This window comes from Cynocephalus volans, chromosome 1 (genome assembly GCF_027409185.1).
Source record: "Cynocephalus volans isolate mCynVol1 chromosome 1, mCynVol1.pri, whole genome shotgun sequence".
NCBI classification, from domain to species: domain Eukaryota; kingdom Metazoa; phylum Chordata; class Mammalia; order Dermoptera; family Cynocephalidae; genus Cynocephalus; species Cynocephalus volans.
The window spans coordinates 230807946-230835407 of NC_084460.1; the positions used below are offsets into that span (position 1 = coordinate 230807946).

Here is a 27462-nt window from a genome sequence, read left to right on the forward strand (position 1 = left end):
TTTTGTGTATGATGTGAGAAAGGGATATCATAGTTTTGCACATGGATATCCAGTTGTTCCAATATTTGTTGAAAGTTTTTCCCCCGTGGAATTGCCATGGCACTCTTATCAAAAATTACCCATAAATGTAAGGCTCTATTTCTCAGCTCTCAATTCTATTCCATTGGCTTATATATCTATTCCTATGACAGTACCAGACTACTTTGATTATATAGCTCTGTAGTAAGTTTTAAAATAAGGAAGTGTAATTCCTCCAAGTTTGTTCTTTCTCAAGATAGTTTTAGCTGTTCTGGGTCCCTTGCATTTCCATATGAATTTTAGGATTAGCTTGTCAATTTCTGCAAAAAAAAAAAAGCTATCTGGGATTTGGATAGAGATTGCATTTAATCTGTTTATAAATTTGGGGAGTATTGCCATCTTAAAAAATATAGAGTTTTCTGATTCATAAACATGAATCAATGTCTTTCCATTTATTTAGATCTTTTTGTATTGTTCATTGATACTGTATAGAAATACAATTGATTTTTATATATTGATCTTGTATCTTACAACTTTGTTGAACTTATTAGTTCTAATAATTTTTTAAATGAATTCCTTAGGATTGTCTGTAAACAAGATCATGTCATCTGCAAATAGAGATAGTTTTACTTCTTTCTTTCTAATCTGGATACTTTTAATTGCTTAATTGCTCTAGCTAGAATCACCAATAAAATCTTGAATAGAAGTGGTGAGAGCAGGCATTCTGTCCTGTTCTTGACCTTAAGTTAAAACATTGAATCTTTTACCATTAAGTGTAATGTTTCCTGTGATTTTTTTTTTTTTTTTTTTTTTTTTGTAGATGCCTTTTAGGTTGAATAAGTTCCTTCTATTTCTAGTCTATTGGGTGTTTTAGTTATGAAATGGTGCTAGATTTTGTAAAATCCTTTTCCTGTATATGTTGTTATGACCACGAGGTTTTTGTCCTTTTTTCTTTTAATAAAGTTTAGTACCTTAACTGATTTTCGGATGTTAAGCCAACCTTGTATTTTGGGGATAAACCCTCTTGGTTGTGGCATATAATCCTTTTTATGTATTGATGAATATGGCTTGTTAGTGTTTTGTTGAGGATTTTTGCATGTATATTTATAAGAGATATTAATTTGTAGCTGACATCTTGGTCTGGTTATGGAGTCAGGGCAAAACCAGTCCCATAGAATGAGTTGGAAAGTATTGTCTTCTATTTTCTGAAAGAATTTGTAAAAGATTATTAATAATTATTTAAATGTTTGGTGGAATTTACCAGTGAAGCCATCTAGGCCTAGGTTTTTCTTTGTGGGAAGTTTTCAAATGACTGATTCTATCACTTTAGTTGTTATAGTTCTATTCAGGTTTTCTGTTTCTTCCTGAGTAAGTTTTGGTAATTAGTGTCTTTGTAGAAATTTGTCTGTTCCATCTTAGTTATCTGATTTTTTTGACGTAGTTTTATTTTCTGTTCCTTTAAAGGGTCCTGACACACCAGTTTCTCTACCAAGTACATAATCATAATTGGTATGAAAAATTTAATTTAGATACCAAATAATAATATTCTTTTTATTATTGAGAATAAAGGTTAATAAAGATTGTAAGTTATTCTGTTTTTACTACATAATTTCAGTGTATTCACAAGGATACTGGGAATGAAAAATAAATTCTTTTTTATGCATATTTGATTAGCAGTTCTATGAAAAGATCCTTTCAATATGTGCCTACTGTGTTAATTATTGCTATATTTTAAGGCTCAGTTTGATTCTGAAAAATACGATTCTGAAAAATGTATAGTCTTCATTCCACATCCCAGTTTTAGCTTTGGAACATGTTTTTCTCAAGGTATATCTGTGACTAGATGTTCTTGTGTAAGTTGTAACATAATTTGCTTTGGAAATCTGGGATAGGTAAACTCCTCTGCACTATGGGAATCATCCAAAGACTTGGATTATTTTTTAAATTATTTAGAATTGGGCAAAACTCAAAAACAGCTTACTAAGATTTATCTTCTGTGATTTTAAAATTCGAGTGCAATTAGAGAAATATAATCAAGAACTTGAATTATTTACACTCAACTCAAAAGCTCTTTTATGTCCACGAACTTTCTGAACCTTTTCCTTGACCTTTTAGACTTCCCTGTATTTCCTTCAAAAGAACAGTGAATAAATAAGCTTAAAACTCATAAAATGCTTGAGAGAGTCTGTTTCACAGTTCTGAATGTTGATACTGCGAAAATTTTAAATCTTAAAAACATATTCACTTCTCCTTTGAAGATGACTTCCTCTCACATATATCTTATTTTGCCAAAGGTGGTTGGTGAGGTTATATGAGGGTACTTCAAAAAGTTGGTTGAAAGATTTGTATTATCTTTTAATTCTATTTTTCCACAAAATTTTGAAGTACCCTCATAGTGGTAATAGTAATGATAATGATACTAACAACAACAATGAATTTCTGCCTAAAATACAGGCATACTAAATGACATTTCTTTTTACAAAATATGAGGGAACTCAAAAGCTTGTGGAAAATAGAATTATAAGAAAATGAGTGTTTCCATCAACTTTTCGAAGTACCCTCGAATGACCTCTGTTCTATCCAAATTGTCTCTGTCTTCAGATATCTTCTGAAGTCATTATATATGACATTACTTAGCTAAATAAACAATCACTACTAAATTTACACATATATGTGTGTATGTATAATCATAAATGCATAGCATATACATATTTTTCTGGTTAATTTGTTTCAATAATTTTGGACTCACAGCTCTATCAGTTTCCTTTTGGTTAGTTGAAATTCCTAGACACTTTGCTGCTTCAGGGACTTTGCACCTGCTTTTCCCTCTACATTGAAGACTTGTCCCCCAGACCATGTTCTTATCCTTAAGATCTCTGCTTAGATATCAACTCAGAGAAGCTTTTATTGATCACCCTTGTTATGTACTGAATTGTGTTCCCCCAAAATTCATAGGTTGAAGCCCAAACCTCCATTATGACTGCATTTGGACATTGGACCTTTATGCAGGTGATTTAAGTTAAATGAGATCATAAGGAAGGGTCCAAAGCCAATAGGACTAGTATCCTTATGAGAAGAGGAAGCAACACCAGAAATGCACATGCACAGATAAAAGGCCACTTGAGGACACAGTAGTCTGCAAGCCAAGAAGGGAAGCCTCTGCAGAAACCAAATGTGCTGACACCTTGATCTTGGACTTCTAGACTTCAGGACAATGAGAAAATTAATGTCTGTTGCTTAAGCCACCCAGTTACGGTATTTTGTTCTGGTGACCAGAGCAGGCTAATACAAATTTTGGTACTGAGAAGTGGGGTGCTGCTATAACAAATACTTAAACATTTAAAGAGAAGTCAAAAGCCTTACTTCTTATATAAAATCTTCTGATTTTTAAAAATTGACCAGCAATGCAAATTTGTATAAAACACTGCAGGCCAAAAACAACAAAAATAACAAGAATAGAAGGGAAATTGTGTGAAGGTAGACAAGAGGACCTCAGGGAGGTCTGCAGCTAGACTAACAACGGCTCTCCTGTTACTGAGAAGCACCCAGGAGAACCTGTGATTTCTTCACACTGTGTAACCCCTCTCTTTTTTTGCTGTCACTCAGCTTTATTCCTCATCCCCCCCTTCAACTTCTTTTATCTCTCTTCTTCCTTTTTTCTATCTAACTTTTGCTCTAGAGCTGCCAGTGTATGAGTGCATCACACACAGAACTTTCCGACGATTCTTTTCACAGTGGTCCAGGAATTCAGAAACTATAAATCATGAAGCAATGCCACATAGAATTTATTTGCAAAATTCTGGAGCTTCCATTACTTTCCAATTCTAGTTTTTTTGTGTCTTTTTTTTTGTCACCTTTGTAAATATCTTGAAACAAGAAGTTCTGTGTGTTTGTCTTTGGGATCAATAAAAATAAGGGGAAGCTGGGGAGCTTAGTTTCCAAGAGGAGTGATGCTTGGAAAGAAGAACTTTAAGAGAAAAAGTGAATGGGATAGGAGAGAAGAAATGGAATCAGCTGAGGGGGTGTAGGCTGGAGCCCAGGGGGACAGCTTGGGACCAAGGGGTAGAAACCCATGTGTGTTTCCTATTTTTGCAAAAAACAAAATGGCATGTTTTAGAAGTTTCAAAAAAGTTGTTCCTTATGTTTATTATTAAGTAAGTGAGCTAAGCGGATTGTTCTCATTGCGCTACTATATGTTCATAATTATTTGTTCCTGAGATCCTGCTTAATTCCTCCAAAGCTCTTTTCATCCTGAGGCTGGTTTTCCTGGGATCCCCTCCCTTTGTGGGAAAGCCCTCTCTTTTTTCCTTCATTTAGACTGGTGGGAAAAGACAGAAATCCATCTCTGGTATTGGTGGTGGTGACCATGCATCTTTAGGTGCACAAAGTATGGGATTCTTACCCCTCTGCCTTTCAGAGGGAAATCTAGCCTTTGTATTCCTAGCGGCTGACACAATGATGGGGAGGTCATGAGTGGTATTATTTAATATTTAAATAAGTGAATAAATTTTCTTAAGTGTGTCTTCGACTTTCTCAGAAGAAGACACTTCTTACAGTGGTGCAGAAATCCTGAGCTAAGAATACGAGGGCACCTAAGGCAAGTGTGAGGTAATGGGATTTCTGATGAAGTGTGAGAAGAAGGCTAAGTAGGAGCTTACTTGGCTTTGAATTCTGTTTTCCATTCCTCTTCCTCCTTTCCTTTCCTGCTTCACCACCTCAGAGCCTATTCTCACCAAGCACAGGGCAGATGTGACAGTAAGACCTGGACCTGGCAGTCCAGGCTGGGGATGATGAAGGAATGGGGTGTGAGAAGAAAGGAGGTAAGCCAGCAGGAAGAGGCTACCGAGCCTTACACCAGGGCTGCCTGGCACTGACTCGAGGAAAGCAGAAAGGAGGGCTCTTCCTCTGCTCCTGCTCAGGAAAGGAGGGGCATAACTAGTCCCATTTACAAGCTATTTAGGTGACGTTATAAGAAGTTTTTCAGCAAATTTAAAATAGAACGAGAATGATAGTATGGGCCAAAAGAATAGAACTTAGCTTATTCATGATTTTTCTATTTTTGAATGAATACTAACATTTTATCTCATTGAATTTGATTATTTATTTCATACTGTCAGGATATTATTTTACTCTGAGAATTATCTTCATCGAAAACAGAACACTATGTTATAAATGACATAGAACTTTTGTATTATATATAGTTTATAACATATTTTTTCCTGTCAATGTAGTATAAGTTTATAACATATATTTATGTGTATGTTATATATATCTAAACTTGAAAATAGGGCACGGATTGAGATTATATGTAATTATGCAAATGTCTCTCTGTGTGTATACCTATATACTGTTTGTAAATGTATAAATATAGCATGTTTCTTATTAGAAATTATGGCTCAAATTCCAAAGTACAATCTACCCTTCCCTGAATACATGGAGTCAGGCTCCCAATGAAATCCACACACTTTTGCTCTAAGAACATTTATTACTGAGACAGCAAAGTGTCAATTTCAAATACTTTTGAGTTTCTTTAAAAATCAGGAGCTAATTTTTAATGGCTTAGCATTCCAAAGGTCAGTGGGACCTAATTCCCCATCTGACAACTGCTGGTATGAGGGAAATGTGGCCCCAAATCATTGAGGTGAGAGACTGATCTGAAAACAATTTGAACTTGAAAATTTATGAAGAATATGGACACATACTACACACATCAGCAGCCTAAGGAACAATCTTGTGGTAGCAGTGAATAGAAGTAAAGACAAAGAATTAACACTGAAGATGTAAGAACATTGCCTTTATCTTATGGATTAACCTATTTATTTTATAATTCTGTGAAAATTCCATGAGCATTTTGAATTTTCAAAGTATTTTTTGATGTTTCATTTTTTACAAAAAGCAACAGATCATTCAGGGCTCATGCAAACCTTCTTTAGCTGAAGGTTTGACATTGATCTTCCTCTTCTATCAGTTAACTTTTAACCAGAGATATTTCCCACATTAGCTATAATAAACTTTTTAATATCTGTTGGTACAAATCTTTCCTTTCCCTAAGACCTCAAGGCACAAGATCTGTTATTGCTGTATTTTTTTTTTCTGTTTTAGAAGCTTGAACTTTTCTTCATAAATATTGTTATAAAAAAATTCCCCTAATATCTGAGTTATCTATAGACAGAGTCTTAATTTAAATTCACACTATCCCAATATCAGCCCATAGTATCTTCCATTTTTTAGCAAAGTGAGATGTCAATTTCTAAGCCTTTTTGTGAAAGGATCCAATTTATCATTTACCATAATGCTAGCTTAATAATGTTTAGTCTTCTAATTTGATTGTTCAATATGTTACTGCATTCAGACCAACAGTTTTACTTTTTCTATACAGCCATTTCTGAGATTTCTATTCTCTGAGATTTCTATTCTCAACTATTCCCCCAAATTTTTGATGACTATTTACTAATACAAAACTTAATAGTTTCTGTTTTAACTTTTCCATTCTTACTCAATTTTGCTTTCCATGTAAATTTACTTTCCATGAGACAAACCTAATAATGAAAAACAATGTTAGTTAAAAATAGTGTCCCTAAAGGCCTGTCAAAGCTTGTATTTAGCACACATTTTGAGGGGTATTGGGGGTGATATAGAAGAGTTCTTATATATTTCTATTGCTGAAATAACACTAAATCTCTTCCTACCCATGCCTTAAATTTCTTGGTATTTCTGGCCTTGCACAACAGCATATCTGTGAGCTTATAGCTCTTCTCAGAAATAACAGACTTACTCTGTAAAATAAGCACTTGGGAAATGCTCAACCACTTGTGACCATGCATTAGTGCATTTTGCAAGCTATTCTAGGCAGATAGGGCAAATCAGAGAAAGTTCTTACCTCTTAAGGGACGTAAAACAATGCACATCACCAATAAAGCAAGCACAGCAGAGGTGGCAACTCCAAATACAATTTTTAACCATGTCTATATAAAACAAAGATAATTAGGCATATAGACAGTTCCTGCTAAATAGTAGAAATGGCCAGATTTTGTTCGCCCCTAAAATCCTATTTCTCCCTCCCCACAAAGCTTTTGATTGTCCTCCACTGATCTGGCTATAATTACTGGAATTCTTCCAGCTCTGAAAGGACAAATGTTTCTACAATATATTTAGAACAATTTCCCAACTCCAACCCACTCCAGGAAGTAAATACTTATGTACAAACCTTCACCTTCTAAACAATAGAAAACTCTGATCGCACTCAATTTAGCCAACCCTCATTCTTTAGCAGTACCTGAGGCTGCATGTACTAACCTTCATCTTTCCAGATGTCTTTGAAAGTTAGTTAATTCTGACTTCAGAGAGTGGGTCACTGGATCTGTAAAAACCGTTGAAAAGAAGCAAATCTGTCTTCGTAGTTGGAAGCCGAAACCAGGACAAAGTTTTTTTCTTTCCACGGACTTTTGAATACTCTGCCAAATTTCAAAAGATTTCTGTAAAATTAGAAACAGATTTTGGGGGCGTTCTTGGCCTTGAAATGAACTGTGAGTGGCTCAAGGGAGGTTTTATAGCCTTCTCATCGTTGTAAATTCTACACCAGCATCTGCTTACGTTGACATACAGAGGTTTTTAATTTTTTTTTTTTTTTTACAAGTTCAGTTTTATGTTTCACTTTCTTCTAGAAATTACTCAAGGATTGCTTTGGCAAGTCACTGGGCTTTGTATAACTTTTTTATTTGCACAAAAAGATGAATTTAAAATAACGAAAGTTTCAGGTATGTGCATTACACATATATCTAATTTTTAGCAGAGGAAGAACATTGAAGCCACATAAGGTTTTGTGAGAAATACACCATATAACTGCACTTTTTTCTTCCTCTGGGAGATTATGAGGTACTGCAGACAGAAATGTTTTTCTTTCAGCATAATTTCTTTGTCCATATAGCACCATATGCACTTTCAGTAAATACAGAAGTTTAAAAATTCAACTGTCTAAATCCACGGCTGCTTTACTTTTGAGAAATAAAATGCCATCTGGTGAAATTTAGTATAGGTTAGGTGTATACGCACAGGCTAGAAAGATGGAAAGATCAGTGAGAATAATTTACCAGCAGACCTTTGGAAGAATGGAAATGGCTTTGCAAGAGTGATATTTTTGCTTTCCTCTTAGAATATTTTCTGAGAGATAAGAACATTTAGTAATTATAAACACTTTAAAGTAAATAAAAAAGCATTTGAAAAGAGAAGTCAGTCATATGTACAATTTTATTTTGGCTAAAATCACACAATTACAAAGTGATTGATCAACTTGACAGATCAGTAAAATAGTTGACTGAATTTTTAAAAAGCACACACATTCACAACAGTTTATTGGAGTATTCTAACTGGTTCAATGCAATTCACTTGGATAGATTTTGTGGTTCTACATCAACACAGTTTTTAACCTACTGTGCCTTTAGTTTTTCCACTAACGGTTTTTTTCTTTAGAAGTTTATAATGTTCTCCAACCTGACTAAAACAAACCTCCTGGTGACTTTTCATGGATTGTTCATGAAAGATAATGAGAAAATGTTACTGAAATCTGCTGCTGTTTGCTTTAGTCAACTGGTCTAGCTACCATGGGACAATTTCTCCAGCAAAGATCAGGACAGTGGCTTGTGAACTTCCTTTCAGACATTCTCCAGACATCCCTCCCTGAATTCCAGCCTTAAGAAAATTCTGTTGAGGAAAATGAGTCATTAAATACTTACTGGCAGAGAAATATATTCATGGCAGCTTCAGGATGAACCTCCCTCCTTTGCAGTTGGTGGGGCCGCCTCTTTATAAACAGAAGCAATCATTGAGAATAATATTCAAGATATGCTACACACTTATAGGTATCTCCATGTGATTGTAAAATTTTCAGATCCAAGAAAAAGGCCACCAGCCAGTTCCCAAATGAACTGCTCCCGGGTGGGTCGTCTCAGATTGAGTGCCTTCTTTGGAACATTCACATAACGTGTTCTCGGAAGTTCTGTCCCAGCCTACCAAAGCCCCAAAGTCCACAAGTACGCTTTAGTGGGTGATTTCCAAGACTTTCCATTCTGGAGAGAAACAAACTATAATAAATGATTAGGGTGTAATTAAAATGCATATATTAGCTTTAGCAATTAAAAATGCACTGACATGTGACTGGTTTGAGTACCACTTAGCTGAGCATGGGTGTTCACAAGAGATTCACTTCACAGACTTTATGGAGAAGCTGGGGTGCTTTAAGAGGGGCACTGCTTTTAAGTTGAAACTGTTAGTAAGGGGGAAAAATTATAAGGGTAAAACATGTTTATTTAAGTTTTGTTTGTTTTGCCTTAAAAGGTTGGGTGAGTCAAACTGTAACTTGTGGAAAATTCTTACTGGTTTGAACTACTTTTAGAAAACTGAGACTGACTACAAAGTGTTTTTCCATCTGATTTCATGGGTTAGAGATGTATTGTTTATAATAGAGCTACCCATGTCCATCCCTTTGAGATAATATGTATGTATTCCAGTTTTCATCCAAACAACTACTCCCACAAAAATGTGGGTAATTTTTGACTATTTTAACATCTTTACTGGTTTTTTCACCCTTTGGAGTCAAAATGAAAATGCTTTTACTAACTTGTAAAAAAAGTATTAAGGAAACTGACTCTGATTCTTATTTTATTGACTTAGTTAACATCTAGCCGACATTTTTGTTGGGCAAATAAAAATGAATCAGACCAATCTGAGTCCTCAAGGAGCTTACATTCTAGTACACTTATGGCAAGTAAGTTCTTACATACTCACTTCTTTTTGATTCCTGCAGCTCTTGCTGAGAATAAGCCTGAAGCTGGGTTTGTGCTTAGTACAAAGAGTACCCTGACTGGTTGGTGATTTCTGCATGAACATGGGAGGAGGGAAAGAAAGGACATACACCACATGTGTGTAATCCTTAATTGAAGTCTATCCTATGTCAAGACTGGGACTTTTCTCAGAAAGCAACTCTGGATCTATTCAAATGGTGCAGAAATGGAAAGGATGATTTTGGCCTGTAAAAATTTAAGGGTAAGAATTGGTATAGTAGAGGCTCATCAACTGAGCTCTTCCCAGAAAGGGATCTTATAAGGTGTTATTTGAAATAGGATTACATTTTGATAAGCCCCCTGGGTAAGTGAGCTGTAAATCCTTAGGTTATAAAGAGAGCTTGTTAGAACTATTTAGTAATAGCCATTGTATGTCTGCCAAAAATGATTTTGATTTATATGTTTTCCCAGAAAACACATTCGGCTCTATATTCATAGAGTAAGAAGGTGAGACCATGCTGAGAGCATAAATAAGAATGTTATTATTTTTTAAATTTGGAGTGGGGAAGTAAAGAAAGCAGCATGTGTTTATTAACCAAAACTATGACAAATTGTGTAAGGACAAGTTATAAGTAATGGGTATGAGGGCACAAGTAGAGCCAACATAAGCCCTGATTTTATAATCTTTAAAACAAGAATTTGCTCCTAAAAAGCCTAAAAGCTCCAAAGACTATGCCCATTTGATTCCTAAGATTCAATAAACATTTCTTATTCACTATTACATACAAAGCACTTTAATACATTATTTCACTTAACCCATCTAAAACTGATTTTACTGATTAGGAAAGAGATCACAGAAAGATTAGGTAATTTGCTCAAGATTCTAACAGGACCCAATATTACTACTGAGCTTCTGTGTGATATTTCCTAAAGTTGATTTCAAAGTAATTAATATTTAAAAAAAATTTTTTTAAATTGACATCTCACTGATTTTCTATTGAAAGACCCCATAAGCTTGTGATGGTCAAATTACTAAGCTCAAATATGCATGATTCTCACATCTTCAGAATACATTGTTAAACATGTCTCAAAAGAAAACAGTCTCACTCTAAGTACTGTGTCCAAAATTTTAATTTGGTTAGAGTTTTGTTAGAATTGGGGTCTAGTAACCAGAAAAATATTTATATAGTGCTTGGGGTTAACAGATCTTCCTCTAGAGATTTGTTTAAATTAAGGGACTCATCACAGTATCCATCATCAAAGAGATTTTTGAGATCCAAGCTAGGAAGAGTCCTGAGGTCCTCTAAGCTCATAATAACTATCACATAGTTACAGATCTGAACAAAGTGGCATAACATAGCATCAATGAGAAATCATACAGCTTAAACTACGTTTTGAATCTGATCTAATTTCTAACACCACAATTGGTATGAAAGGAAGAATATAGAGCAACATGCTTCCCAGTTCGTAATTGGTACTTATGGTTTGTTGTTCTACCATAATTGGGATAAGTTGTCCTTGGAGGCCCAGAGACTTAACTATCAAAGTTAGATTAGAAAAGAAACAGAAAAAAACTATTTCTTTGATTGCTGAGGACACAGACTCAAGATAAATCAGTGCTTCAATGTAGTTTAAAAATGCAAATATTATATCTCTTGAGAAGTGGTTAATAAAAAGGAATACTGATTAAATATTATAAATTGAATATGTAAACACTGTAGATGTGTTAATATAACTTATTAAAGCTCACTGCTTTTTCACTAACACTTTTAGATTAGAGAATATTACTACTAATAATTAACATTTATTGAACACTTTTACTGAGCCTGACATTTTTCTAAGCACTTTGCACATACTATCTCATTTCATCCTCAGAACATTAGTAATGTTATTATCTTCAGTTTAAAGATGTGGACATGGATACACAGAAAATTTAAGTAACTTCCCCAACATCACACAGCTTATGGGTGTGAAGATGGGACATAAACCCAGATGGTCTTAGTTCATAGCACATTTTGATTGACCCACATTTAGAGTTTTGACAGAAGGGTATTTATGGGTAGAGTGATTAAGATGTGTAATTCAGGCTGGAACTAGGAGGAGGTAAAGACAGAAGGAAAAAATTAGATGGGCTAATAAACTGGACATCTTGATGAGTCCAATAGTATGTGTTCCAAAAGCAACTGACTAATAGGGTGGGAAGTAAAAGAGGTTTTTATCAGATAGCAGCTGCTTTCAGTTTAAGATTTCAATTCAAGGTGCTGACAAGACCTAAGGTATGGTTATACAAGTAGGTGGCTGAGATAGAAGAAAGAAGTAAAGGTCCTTAAAGACAGAGTTGGCCAATCAATGAGACACTAAGGTGTCATTTGGGATGTTCACCCAGGAACTGAATTTACCCAAGATTATGGCAATAATTCGGGGCAGAGAAGAAATGCCCTGAGTCATATTCCAAATTCTAAATAAAAGAATTGGAGAAATCCCCAGTTCAAGATGGCAAATTAAATTTATACATTGATCTCTTTGCCTTCTGAAATTCCATTAAACTGATCATAAAGGAGGAAAAGGATATAGACATACAACAATGAAGAGAATGGAGAGGGTATCGTCAGTGAAGAAAGCAGGACAGAAATAGAAGTTGCCTGGGACACATCTAGAAAGAAAGCACTTCGACTGGCAGAAACATAGAACAGTTCTAGAAATGAGGTGGCATTTCCTGCTGAGAGTAGGAGAGAGATGAGTCTGAAAGAAGAGGACTAGGTGAACATCCATACACGGACCCTTCACCTCTTGGTACAGAACAATCTGTAGCTGGACATTCATTCCAGACAAAAAATAGGAGATTTAATCTTAAGGGATATTAAGCTGTTACTGTGGCATACTAAAGGAGCAAGTATGGGGTCAGTGCAACAAAGTCAGTCCAATCCTTGAGCTTAATGGCTTCCTGACCTTTTAGTCTTAAACCCACCAGCTGCATACCAGGGTATCTCCATTCTTACCTCATTCTTATATCTGCTGCAAAAAGCAAGAATCAGTAGGCAAAAATAACATCTTTTAAAAAGAAGAATCAAAACCCTAAAACTTAAAAGAAAAAATTAAAAAAGACTTAAATAAATAGAAAAAAAAGACACTCAAGGAAAACAAAAACCGACCATTGAGATAATTCTGGGAGCAGAAAACTTTTTAAAATGATTGAATTAGCATCTTCAGTGAGAATCATCAAAATATTGCCACATTTAGACACCAGGTTAGGAAAAAGAAACATGCAAAAACAAACAAACAAACAAAAAAACTCTGTGATGGATAATTTATCAAAGAAAGCAGAGGGAAAAATGTTATTACAGAATAAATGCAAGAGGATTTCCCAAAACTGAAAAAGAAAATATATATTCAGGGCCCACAAAATGCCTGGCACAAAATATGAGAAAAAATTTGTACATAACAGTCACATAATTGTGAAATTTCAGAATATTAATCATAAAGATATAATCCTATATTCTTCCCGAGGGGCAAGCATATCCCCTTCCGAAAGAAGAAAGAATCAGACTTACGACAAACTTGCCATTACCACCAAGTAGATGCTGCAAAACAATGGAGCAATGTTTTCAAAGTTTTGATAGAAAATGTTTATCAAACTAGAATCAAATTAGCCAAGATACCGTCAAATATGAGGACAGAATAAAGGTATTTCCAGATTTTGATAATTTGAATAGTTATATCCCAAGCATTCTTTCAAAGGAAGGAACTTAAAGGTGTCTTTTAGCAAAATGATGGATTAAAGTACTGGAGTTGACACTCAGTGGTGAGCAAGGGAAAGAACCCGATGGTGACAACATTCTGTTAGCTTCTGTCTCCAGCCACTGCAGAAGTCAGATCTGTTCTTTTGAGTAAGTAATTTTTTCTAAGTTTTGGTTGTTCTTTACACCATTTGTAACCAAGAGGTTCTGATTAATCACAATACCTTTGGAGATACTTGATGGAATGTAAGAGTAGAATCTTAACATTCTCCATCCAGCAGCATGAGAATTGGAAGCACAGAGGAAGAGATGCAATCCTACCAAACTACTTAGCTCAAAAGCAATGCTTAAGTAGTCATAATAATTTAAACTGTTTATTGGCTTAAAATTTTTAGAATTCACCAAGGACAAATTACAAAAGATTTATTTATGTCAGAGAAATTATCAATCTTAACAAACACAAAAATGAAAGGAAGTACTCCCCTACTCCCCCTGCCACCTCAATTTGGCCCACCAGTGTAAACCTGGAGTCCTCTACCCACAGACCTGCCAGAACATGTCACAGGTGCAGCCTTTTCCTTCATGAGCTTGCATGTCTTTTCTTGAGTCTTATTCTCACAGCAAGTTTGAACTTCAAAAGAGACTCACTAAAAATGTCACGCTTTAATCTAAAATAATATCTTAACGATGGTGAATTCAGGCAGCTTGGCTGGCTGATAGGAAGGCTATGTAACTATTTCAAAAAGTACATTTTAAAACAGTAGAGGGAATGGGGAAAGAGGAGACAGGACTTTTTGTAGCACATCTTCTGTCACATCATTTGGGTATCTACCCACTCTTACATGAGTAAGGTCAGGCCTCTTAGGTTTTTCAAGAGGTAAATCATATGCTATCCTGAAAAATTCAAGTGCCCTTGACCTGAGGTCTATGTAGTCTTAATCCCACATATAAATTATTTTTCTTATGTGTCATGTGGAAGGAATCGGGAAAGATAAAGAGAATAAAAGAACATAAGATTTGGGGATGACAAAATAGTAAAGACATTGCCAAAATGGGCTCAAGTCTGCTCAAATTTCACCTTCTCAAGAAAGCCCAATTACCTGTTTTAAAATTGACCCCTCTTAGCTTCCAGTTTTTATCTTGCTCTTTTTTCCCCCATAGAACTTACCACTTTCCAACATCCTATAGCATTTATTTATTATTTTTATTACTTATTGCCTTTTTTTCCCCAACACAGAGTTCCATTAGGGCAAATATTTTTGTTTTTTCACTCATACATCCCAAGGGCTCAGGAACAATGCTTAGTATAAAATAGATATTTAATAAACATTGCTGCCTGAATGAATGAATGAATGAAGGGGGATATAGAAGATGTGGAGCTCTACTGCTGTTCTCTGTGGGCTCAAGATGGACAACACTAGCAGGGAACACTTCCAGGTGTGACCAGTAAAGGGTCAAGCTCATTTTTGTTAAACAATCAGATATTAACCATTGTTATCTGACAATGGTCATTTAATCCTTGTGCCTGTGCTTCAGGGTGTCTTTCAACATGAATTGCACTTCCTTCTATTATAACATGGGGAATTAGTAATAGGAGACTTAACTGCAGCTATTCAGTTATGTTTTCCTGAGAACTGAGGAAAGATTACCAGGTATTTATGAGAAGTATCTGTTTTATGGATTAGTAAAGTGAGAATTAGTTGAACTCCATGTCTACTTCCTTTTGACATTTTAATCATTGAAATTTCAATGAATACATAATGTAATCAATACTGCATTCTTTTCTTATAATTTTTCTGGAAACTTGTAGTTTTAAAAATATATATATATAATAATATCACAATATTGTAATCAATTATAAGAACAATCATTTTTTATGAAATTCTAGAAATGTTAGGAATCTAGACAAATCTTTGTAGGGTTCTTGTGCCAAAATGGTAGGACTCTTTCCTTGACAAGTGATTTACCATGCTCTTGGTGGATGGCTTGGTGTAACAAGTTTGAGTGGCCATGCTGAGCTGATGTGGACATGGCATTGTATGGGGGCCTCTGATCTCTGCAAAGCCTGTGGCCTATCTGGACCATCAGGCTGCTGAGGGACTGGGCTTTTCCTCCAGTTGGCACAAACCCTGGTGCAGTGAGTTCTCCCTTTCATTTTGCCTCTTCCTCCAGACTCATGCTGATGGAAACATCCAAGGGGAGGAGGCTGTGAAGAAGGATGGAGGAAGCAGTAGGCAAGGAAAGAGAAAGCAGGAGAAGGTGGTCTCTGGAACCACACAATCTGCTCAAGCATTAATTCACTCAAGCCACTACTACTGGCAGATCTTTGTGTGAAAGACAAGCCCAGGTTTTAAGACAAAGGGGATCTTGATCTCTCTAGATCAAAATGGCACCTGGGTCATACAATTAATTTGTCACCATTAGAAGAGTAGAAATGAATATAGAAAGTACCCAAGATTGATTATGACATTATTCTAGGGAACCAGAGTCTCTGGGATGTAAAGGTTTGCTTTTTGGCACTGACTCACTCTAAACCTTTTCCTCAGGATAGGAGAATTGTATCTGTCATAGTTCAGTGGTCAGTGCAGGTAGACTAGGAAATAACTGGAGCCCAGTAAACAAGTTCTTGGGTGCAGTGAAATAGTTATTCCTTATGCCAGGAATATGACTACATGTGGTATCACATGATGACCAAGCAGAACTATGATTCATATTTAGGGTAAAAATAGGGTGATGCAGAAAAATCACTTGTTTTTGTTTCTATCACTAAATATGCTGTACTTTTGTATTTATCTTATTTATTGCCATCAATTTCACTCCAGTCATGTTTTCCTCAGCTCATGATTTTATTTCAGTATCATCCAGAACCACTCATTCCTCCCAATCACACTGCCAATGACCAAGTCCAGATTTTTGTTCTCAGCCAGAATGTCTGCAACCAGCTCCTTCCTTGATCTTTTTCCTTACAATTTTTTTTTTCTCCTCGATCTATGATTTAGCTTGTTAGCTCTTTGCAGGTCATCTTTTCTAAAACAGTCTCCTGCTCAATAAACTAGAATGACTTGGTTACCATTCAAGTCCAGACACAGTATGGCATTCCAATAGACATGAAAATTTGTTAGTCTTTCATCTTCCTTCTTTCTCATTACCTCCATTTGAAACACATGTTCTACCCTTTTCTCTGCTCTTTAAATTATTTTAAATAAATAAAGATTGAACATCCAATACACAATATATAGAAGTCATTATTCGAATTCTTTGTTTTAATTCAGGAACTTTTCTCATATAATCCAGAGCTTTTATCAGTTGATCCCTTACATTTTTAAACTCTACAACACCTATAACTTGTATGCCATGCTATTGTATGTTTTTATTTTTTTATCTAATAATTTTAAGCCTATAATCATTAAACTCTCAACCAATTTTATTTTTAACTCCCCAGGGTCAGAGCTTACATCTTAGTACTCCAAATCAGAAAAGGAAATTGATATTTATTAAATGATTCCACTGTGCCAGTCACTGTAAAAGTCCACATTTGTTATTTGGAATTCTCTGTACCCACTTTTCCTTGTGTGTGCACTCTCCCTTCCGCATTTCCATATTGCCCTGCCAGACAGCCCTGACTGCTAATGCCAAACAATACTGACTCAAGTAAGTCACAGATTTACTGACTTTTGGGGACAACAATGGTGGAACTAGTCATCTATTCTATTTGGGCTGCAGCCTCCTGCCTTGCTCCTGAGACTCTTCCTCAACATTTTTTCTCCTCCTCTCTAGCTCCTTCTAACCAATCTTGTTTTATGCAAAACAGTTTAGCTATCTCTGATTCATTCCCAAAGAGCTCCAAGATGGCCTCATCTTCAAAAATAAACACATCCCATTAGGAGATTTCTAAAACAAAGACAGTTTTCTCTCTCAGAGGTTTTCTGCAAGTCATAATTTTTTTTCTCTGTTATACACACATTTATTTTCTTATTTAATCCGCTCAACAATCCATTCCACAGTAGCTAGCAACAAATATTTACTGAGTATTTAATATGCATTAGGCACTGTTCTAAGTGCATTATCTATATTATCTCATTTATCCTGCACTATAAATACAAGAGGAGGGTATTGCTTTTATTTAAATTTTCCAGACTGGAAGGAATATAAGCAATTTGTCTAAGAAGACTCTGAGAATTAAGTGAAAGAGCCAGAATTAAAATCTAGGCAATCTGATTCCAAAGGCCAAACACTTGGTGTTACTGTCCTGCCACACAGAAAGAAACAGACTTGAGAGATTGAGTTACATGCTGTGGGCACACAGATGGTGATTGATATGACTGCATTCCTTGCTCTGTCTACCAGAGCATGGTGTTCCAGTCTCTGCTTTGTTTGAGAGAGTCATGCTCTCATTTCCTTGATGTCTTCATTTGGCTTCCCTAGCAAGGACTTAAAGTAACTGAATTGTGTATATTAAATTCACTGAGATACAAAGGACAGGGCAGTCCTTTTATAAGACTCATTCTTGATTCCTTCTTTTCTTTTCTTCTCCCACCAATATGCCCGCATTCCATTTTCATCACCCTCATCTGTACCAGTAGACTTGCTTAGTGCCATCTAACCATTCTCTCTGCTTCTGTCTTATCCCTTCCAATCAACTTGTCTGAGTAGCTAAGAGTAAACCAATTCCTTTTACTCCCCTGATGAAAATCTCCAACGGCCTCTGATGACTCTGAGACTGAAATCCATCTCTAGACAGTGGCCAACCTATATGACCTGGCTCTGCCCTCCTCTCCAGCCTCATTGAAGGTTATTCTCCTTACTCATTACACTTCAGTCACCCCAGCTTTTTCTCACGCCTTGAGTAGGCCAAGCTTTTCTCATTTGGGGCTCAGCCTATGTGGTTGTTTTTGTCCGGGAAGGCTCTTCCCTCTACTTTTTAAGATGGTCATCTTCCTATTTCCCAGGTCATCACCTAAAATGTCACCTCCATTCAGAATCCTTCCTCAATTTTTTATTCTCTATCTTGCTGTGTCTATTTGCTGTGTAAAAGATGAATGAATAGATGATAAATAGATCCACTGGAGAGTAGCTATATGAAATAGATAAATAGATGAAATGAATAGATCCATTGGAGACATAAAGCAAAAATATATAAAATTACTAGAAAACAAGCCTAAGGTAATATGTAAAAAAGTTTGTATACAGATTAAATACATGATGTGTGAGGGAAGCCAAAATAAAGGAGGGGAGATTAACATGAGGTTGATCAGGGATGGCTTCTTGGAGGTAGCGAGAGCTTACTGTTAATTCTGCATGCAGAAACTATCACGCACAGGGGAGACTTTGAAATTCAACTTGATAGGAACAGAGAGGTTATGCTGATGAGTCATAACAACAACAATTTGGTGTCGGTTTCTGATGGGCAGAAGAAGTGACGTGTTCATATTGCAGTTATAAATCCATGTCAGTAATCGAATTTTAAAGAAGGACAGCAGAAATTACACTTAGTCTAATACTGCTGTCATTGCTCAAAACCTTTTTGAATCTTACCTGTCCAGTGGCCTAGAGAGTGCAGTATATATTTTTTAATCTGGCATATATTTTCTCCTTTGGATTAATGCCTTTTTTGAAAATAGGCTAAAGACAGCTAGAGCCAACTCCAGTGTATGAAATGGTGATGAGCTTGTATTATTATCTTGGGTCAAATGGAACATCTCACTCTAATGATCTACATCTATATCTGTCTAACTTTCCATCAACCTCTACATCATCTATATATCTGTCTATTTATCTATCTCTCTGTCAATCCTAGTATGATCTGAAGGTCTTGTAACTGAAGAGACCCCAAGATCTTGTGAAGAAGTACAGGATAACTAGAGTTAGAATACAGCTTACCAAAGGGGAAAAAATCTCATTTACAAACATGGGTTCTGATGATTTCTTTAAAAAATTTTTAAAAGGGCCGAGCCCGTGGCGCACTTGGTAGAGTGCTGCGCTGGGAGCGCGGCACGCTCCCGCACGCTCCCGCCGCGGGTTCGGATCCTATATAAGAATGACTGGTGCACTCACTGGCTGAGTGCCGGTCACGAAAAAAAAAAAAAAAAATTTTTTAAAATCTTTCTGTTTTTTTTTTTCTGGCTACATTTTTTACGCAGGTCAAAACATTCTAAGTACTTCTATTGCATGCAAGTAGGCAGATTTTATAAAAGAAAATTATCTGCTTTTTAAGAATTGGCTATGTTGGTCAAGTTAGTACTCCCTAGGGCACTTCTGAGCTCAGAACCAGAGTGTAGTGATTCTTTAAAGGAGAATAGAGCTTTGTTTGCTTTAGGATCCCAGAGTAAATATTAATATGTTTTGGAGTAAAAATAATCATTAAATAAATAATTTGTGCACAACACTAAGGACAGTGCCTGGCACATATGTCATATTCAATAAATGTTAGCTTCCTTTCCATTAATCATGTTTTGAGAGTTCAATACTATCTCTAGTTTTATTTCACCTTTATCAGTGGTAATCTTCATGTTTTGAATACACAGGAGCAGTGGGCCTAGGTATAGAAGTTCAGTAACATGGTCTTTCATTTAGAACAAGAATTTTTGATTTAGTTACTGGTAGTACAAAACTGGTTGTTCAGATTCAGAAAATGAGACTATCTAGTTATAAAATACATCCTGTCCTGTTTCTAAATCATTTGGTTAGAGAATTGGTCAGATGTGTTTGACTCATTTCCTATGTGAAATAAAATGCTCATAGAGAAGAGTAATTGGATATTTGGAAATTATAACTTCTCATGAAATAATTCTCATATTTCTTTAGTTATTATTGTGTCAGTCTAAGTCCAATCTGGAGGAAAAAAAACACATAGTAATATAAGCAGGTAAAAGTTTAATATAAATAATTATCAAATATAACAGGATTGGAGTAACAGAGAATTAGCTAGCAAGAAGCAAAAACTCTAAAGAATGTAGAAATAGCAAATAAATGGAGCAGCCACTATAGCCAGGGCTGAGATAGAGCACCTGCAGCTGAGATTGAGGCCTTACTGGAGAAGGCAATTGTGGGTCACTGAATAGTGGAGGAGGTGCTGTGGTGCCACCAGAACTTGCTGGAGATGTGCCCTCTGGGGATGCCAGAGAAAGTTGTTTACAGGAGGTGTCTCACTTGAAGACATTCTACACAAAGCTGCCTGAGGTGACAGTAGGGCATCTGGCCACTGAGGACTGCTGGCTGCAGTGCACTGTAAGAGCCTGGTGCTGGTGGAAACCACAGATACTGTAGGAGCTGGATGCTGGAGAAGCCACCCACACTGCAGAAGCTGGCCAAGCAAGCACAGAAGAACCTGGAAGCAAAACCATTTCTTCCTGCAGTGTCTCTCCAATACCTGCTTGTGGCAAAGTTTAATGTCATACCAGCTAATAGAGCTAAAATATTTATGGGGCCCAGATACGTTTTCAGAGATTAGATAGAAAGGCTGAATTTGGAGATAAGAGATAGGAGACAATCAATTGATAACTGGCACTTTTGTTTATTGATATTCTAGAAACGAAAATATTAATATGTATATTCACAGAAATTCTCCTCCTACTACTTCTAAGGTAGAAAAACCATTTGTAGTCAGGAATCCATTAAGCCTGGAATAATAAACAGATAGGCAAAGAAATCAACAGAGTAAAACCATATTGATTTACATTATAAAAGGAAGAAACTGGGATAAGGGGTCAGGTAGGTAAAATGTAATATAGGTTGATTTTAGGGAGATAATTTTGAGGAGTCTTGAGGAAGACAGAGGTAGTGAAATAGTTCTCATGCTATACTGAATGGTTCTTTGGGAAACAGAGAGTTGAAAGGATTTAAAATATAATATGTAATTTCCCTTTGGAATTTTTTTTGTATGTCAGAAATAAATATTTGAATTAGTTTTTAATTAATTTGAATGTGGATGTTGAGTTTCTTCTAAATACAACCCCATGCTGAGAGAGGCCACAAAGAGACACAGTTTATTTGGGTTACACTGACCATAACATTTAAAAGCTTTTCGAGTATATAAATATAGTAGAACTTAGACTAATATCCTGCATTTGTTTCACACTTATTATTTCTAAATCAGCTGGACCTAATAATACTGCAAAGCAATCCTCTCATAGTTTTCCAAGTAGTCATTCTGCATTCATCAAAGCAGGTTTAAAAATCTTTGCTATTTTCTTTGTGCATTAGTCTGTTTCTGTTGCTTGTAACAAAATACATGGAAATGGGAATTTTATAAAGAAAATGAAATTTATTGCTTACAGTTTCTGAGGCTGGGAAGTCCAGGGTACACATCTGGTGAGAGCCTTGGTGATGGTGACAGTGATGGCAGAGTATCACATTGCAAAAATGGTGGATCAGAGAGAGCCTAAACTCCTCATTCACTCTTCTTTTAAAGCTCTCCAAACCATGCCCCTGACCACCGTTTTGAATCCATTCATTACAGCATGGTCTTACAATCTAATCACCTCTTCAAGACCCCACCTTTCAATTGCCATAATAGGATTTCCTACTCTCAACAGTTACAGTGGGAATTAAGCTTCTAATACATGGACTTTGGGGGACACAATTCAATCAATCCTCAGCACCTTATGTCCCCATCTCCATCCTCAAATCTAAACCCCAACTCTTAGCAGATAGCCTAGTGCTGCTGGACACCAGGAGAATCAATTCTATAAGCTTCTACTTTTGTATTTTTACACTACATTTTACCTTTCATTTATATTTACTTCTCTCCTGCTTTATAAGTAGCAACAGCAGTGGCTACCCTTCTGTCCAACCCTAATCCATTCCTGTTCTCTTGGTTTCATCTTCTTCCATCTCCCCTAGCATCTTGAGTCAACAGTTATGCCCTCTTCTCTCCCTCTTGCATCTTGAATCTCTCCTTGTTTCCTGAAACTTACTTCTCGGCCTATAAATGGGCTTGAAACTTTGAATCCCCTTTGAAAATGTTCACCCCATCTTTCTCTTCCTCCTTTTTACAGTGCCCATTTAAAAGACCACCCATGCTTATTACATCCATTTCCTCCCAATTCACTCTTTGTTGAAGAACATCTACTAGGCTAGCTTGATATAGGTCACTTTTCCCTACCCCAATCACATTGTTCAATCAAACTGAGCACTCATTATAAAGCATATTTAGAAAATTTAAAGTATCATTAGATACTAATCATTGGATGCTGTGAACAAAGATGTACATGGCACCAACTGCCCATCACTCTATCATGGTTCCAGAGAAAACTGTGATTGCCTGGACATTCTTTTCCTCTGAATGGTTATGAAGTAATGACCTTACATGGGCCAGAAGATGACTCTACTGGGCCTATTTCTGAGGGCTTTGTCTAGGAGAATGTTGGAAAAATAGGGTGAGTCTCAGGACACTTTTTAAGAGGATTGATGTGATCAGGACACAGGCATCTCACAGTTTTCCTGCCACCCCTGGCTTCATTCAAAGAATTCTAACCTCTCCCACAATGGTTATGTCAGAAGTTGTCATCCTCTTTCATTAGTTTATTTTCTTCTCAAACACAGAGGCGTTGAATCTTATTAATATAAGCTTAATTATTATATAATTACTTAGGTAAATAAGGTTTAGTAATATCTTTTAAATCATTTTATCTACACATGGCTCACATTGAAAAAATTATCTCAAATTATACACTTTCAACCATTTTATTCTAAATGTAGTCAGGAATGACTTTTGCTTTTCCAAAGAGAGGTTATCATAACAATATATGATGATAAAATTATTGCTTTTGAGTTGTCACATGTTCTCCTTTTTTTCTTATCTCCACAGCATCCATTCTTTTCTTTCTTTCTTTTTTTTTTCTTCCAAAGATGAGTGGTAAGGGGATCTTAACCCTTGAGTTGGTGTTGCCAGCACCACACTCTCCCAAGTGAGCTAACTGGCCATCCCTATATGGGATCCGAACCCGTGGCCTTGGTGTTATCATCACCACGCTCTCCCGAGTGAGCCACAGGCCGGCCTTCACAACATCCATTCTTGACTCTATCACCCCCAAGATGGGGTAATCCCAAAAGAGACGTTGTGAAATATCCTAGACAGTCCACAATTCAATGTGATCTTCTTTCATTCATCCCTGTTGAAAGTAATCTTTCTCCCCTCTTAACAGCATTTATCACTGACTCCCATATATTACCGATACTTAAAATTATATCTATTACCTGTAAGCAAATCCTGAAAGCCATGTGGGCAAGATCCTTATTTTACTCACTATTCTCTGTGCCTAAAATACAGTTCCTTACAAATAGTAGGAACTTAAAAATATTTGATAAACAGATAAAGGAATATTTGGTCATTGTCAGATTTATGTATCTCCCTCAGTTAAATTTACTTTCCCTTCCTCCATTCTCATTTCTTTGTCTACATGTTTTACTGCGGGTATCTTTTTATCTTTGCCTCTGTTTGATTTTGTTTCTATTTACTACCTTTTTACTTTTACTTTCTCTTCTTTTTCTTCTCCTGCATGGAACACATTTCACATGGAATGCAACATTTCTAATGTTATTGTAGCTATTTGAGTTTTGCATGTTATCTCAAAATTAACTAATAAAAATAAAACACTAAACTAAGTTGTTACAAAGTTCAGGAAGCCTTAACAAATTTTCCCCCATAAAGTTAGTGACTTCCAATAAAAAACAAACAAACAAAAAAACTATTTAGTTTAATTAAACACAAGAGATATTAATGTTTTAAGGAAAGATTTGGGTGGGATTCACTTGTTAAACGAGATAAGTCCTTTGAAAGTTGTATTAAGCTGTAACTTTGACCTCAGCAGGTTATTTAGCACAAATTGTGCAAAGTCAAGTCATAAACCATAAGCCAGGGTCAAATGCTAAGGAAAAGAGTAAATTTAGTAGTAGAAACCTTTGTGTGGTAATGAATTGATTAATATCTGAGGTGGGCAAACCAGTCTAAGATAACTTTATATCAGTTATTTTGGTTATTTTAGTAGTATGAAAATCCTTACATATTGATAAATTATGAAATCATTTCCATGGCCTATTAAGGGGCTCAAAATGAAAGAACTAACCATTCAGCAGTACACTCATCTTATGTGTACCTAAGCTCATAAAGGGCATAAAGCTCATAAAGGTCTGGAAGAGACATTTAAATTGAAAAAATGCTCATCTTTGGTTCATTATTGTTTTATATATGTAACAATTAATCACTTATATTTTTCCTCAGAAGTGTTGACACATTTTTTGAAATTAGTATATAAAATATTAATATACTTCACCAGATATATTCAACTTAAGTTGTGGCCCAAATGTATTCTAACAACTACATGGTTAAACATCACTTTCTATAAAGTCTTCTTCCCATGGCCCCATCTAGGTATTTTGCCTTTAACTTGGATTTAAAATTTAAGAAGTAATAAATAGAGCTCACCACTATTCACAGTTCATTTTCAAATGAGATGCTAATAAAATAATTAATTTCATGTAAAGAGGGACTTGGTAATAATCTACATGGAAAAATTCTGAAAATTATAGAGAATCTGTGCAATGCTTTCCATGTACATTTTATATTTTATAACCTATGACCTGGGAAAAAAGTTTAGAGATTTAGACACTAATAAAAGACAACCATCATTTGTGCTGAACAAAATTACTCTTGGCATACTACAACCCAATCTCTCTCTCCCTCCCTCTCTCTCTCTCTTTCTTTCATGCAGTTACTGACTGCATCAGTACAACAGCATTATGTTTTCTGAAAAATAAAGACAAGATCTAATTAAAATAGTATCCATATAATAGACTGAGTTAAGTCCTATAGCCACTTAATAAATGTGTTGATGTTTATACTGATATTGATACCTATCTTTCTGCTATGCCCATAGTAGATGTGGATATTAAATCCTCCCCATATCTATGCTGAATAGCATATTTATAGCAATCATGTTTCATTACAGCAACTACTTACTTCTTGGGATTAGCTCTCTAGCTAACTATTGTTATGAGAGGGTTCCAATCTGGTATATATCCTACTTAAACATTAAATATAGATCTAAAATTTACTATTATTATTATCCTATAGCTAAGTTTACTACAACTGCTGCTGCTCTTCTGGAAACTCCTGCTACTATATTCTATACATTAATTCCTGCTAAGTGCCAACTGCTAGATGTGTTCCCTGCAATATCCAAATTTTCCTGACAGTCTCTCAAGGTTGGTGTTCATTTCCTATGGTCTCAGAGAGATTAAGTGGCTTGCCCAAGTCACAAAGCTAGTGAGGATCCAAGCCCACTGTCTTACTCCATGCTCTCCCTATAAAAATAAAGATGTAAAATCTTATATCTAGTAAGACTAATCAGGGAGAAATGCACAAACTGAACAAGACAGAAGCTGACAGTCATTTCAAATCAACTTCCTATCCCTTAGGCAGAAATAAAAAAGTTTTCTTATTTTTTCTTTATTGTTATGACTCACTTACTTGTTTACCAGTTTTTGGAGGCAAACATTTAAGTGCTTAGGGTGAGTGAAAATAATACTTTACTTACATGTTCTCTCCATTCCAGTTCTGAAAATGGGAATTGTGCTAGATTCTGGGAAGTGATATTTGGGTTCTGTTTTCGGAGACCATAAAGGTTATCTGCTGAGTAGGTGGCAGAGAACGACTTCTAATCAGTGCAAAGTCACACATTTTAGAAAGAATCAGGGTAATCAGAAAAGATAGCAGCAAGAACATCTCGTAGAAAATAATAATATACAATTACAATTTACTGTGGAGGTAGACAATGCTGATATTTTCTCCCTCTCTGCCGTTCTACCCCATCAGCACATAAGTGTGCTTGAGTCTCTCATATCTTAAAAGCAACAATGACAAAGAGAAACTGCAAATCCTCCTTGGCTTTATGTTCAACTGAATTGAAAACAGCACCAGAAATGTTCTTATCTCTAAGGCATAATGCTCTGCTATAGGGCCTATTAAAGTGCAGAGAGGAAAATATTCACCTCTGTAACAGCACTTTTCACTTCGACCAATTACTTGTGACATGCACTAATCTTCCTTTGGGAAACTATTTCTTATGCATGTTTCTGTTGTCTCAATGCCTTACACTCAAACTATTTGTGCAAACTCTAAATTACTGTGTTTTAATTTCATATGGCCTAAAAGGACCTCAGATTTTTGGGTGTGTGCTTTACATTCCGTATCCACAAGGTCTACCAATGTTCTGTTGACGTGGAAGCATTTGTTCTAAAATTTCCTGACACTTTAGGGCCTTTTGAACTTTCCTTGAGACACAGACTCCAGCCAGTGTACCTGTTTTGTGAGATTCTTGCAATGCCTTTTAATAGACATGAACTTCATTCAAATGTGTAATGTACTCAGCAGGTATTTAGCCTACCCTTCATATTGCCACCAGTCATTTAAGGCAAGGTCTTAAAATGAAAGCAGCCAGGAGGGAAGCCAGAAACATGGACCATGAGAATGTCATAGTTGTAAGGGATCTTTGATAACATTTAATCTAACCTCTCATTTTACAGGAGAAGAAATACAGGCTCTGTGAGATGAGGTTGCTCAAGGTCACCCAATCAGTTGAAGGTCTTATGGGGACTAAAACTCAGACACCCTAACTCCCAGGCTGATGTGTACGTCATAAGCATATTCTGTAAGTGAACCTAAAATATGATGAGTATTAAACTGTTCAGTAACAATCAAATAAAATGCTACAATAATTATAGTTTTTTTTTAAAGAAAAATATGCACCACAGTTCAAGTTTGCAGGTACCCCCACATAATAAGTTTTATACCATTTAAAACATGTATTTTAAAACTTTAAAGCAGAAATAACACTTTTATATTGAAAAAAATTACTGGAAAACATAGATGAAAAACGTGATATTTGTTGACACCTCAAAAACAGTCTACATATGTTATAGTAATACAT

The 27462-nt window shown here is 35.8% G+C and overlaps 1 protein-coding gene across 1 annotated transcript in view; it reads right to left on the reverse strand.

Moving 5' to 3' along the window:
• FAP (fibroblast activation protein alpha) overlaps nucleotides 1-7378 on the reverse strand; it is a 66781-nt gene extending 59403 nt beyond the window's left edge. Inside the window, exons 1-2 of the mRNA XM_063110389.1 lie at nucleotides 7315-7378; nucleotides 6899-6983 (exon numbers count right to left, since the gene is read on the reverse strand). Of these exons, the coding sequence (XP_062966459.1) occupies nucleotides 6899-6983; nucleotides 7315-7320 (91 nt within the window). The 5' untranslated portion in view covers nucleotides 7321-7378. The remainder of the gene's footprint in view (nucleotides 1-6898; nucleotides 6984-7314) is intronic.
• Nucleotides 7379-27462: the final 20084 nt, after the last annotated feature.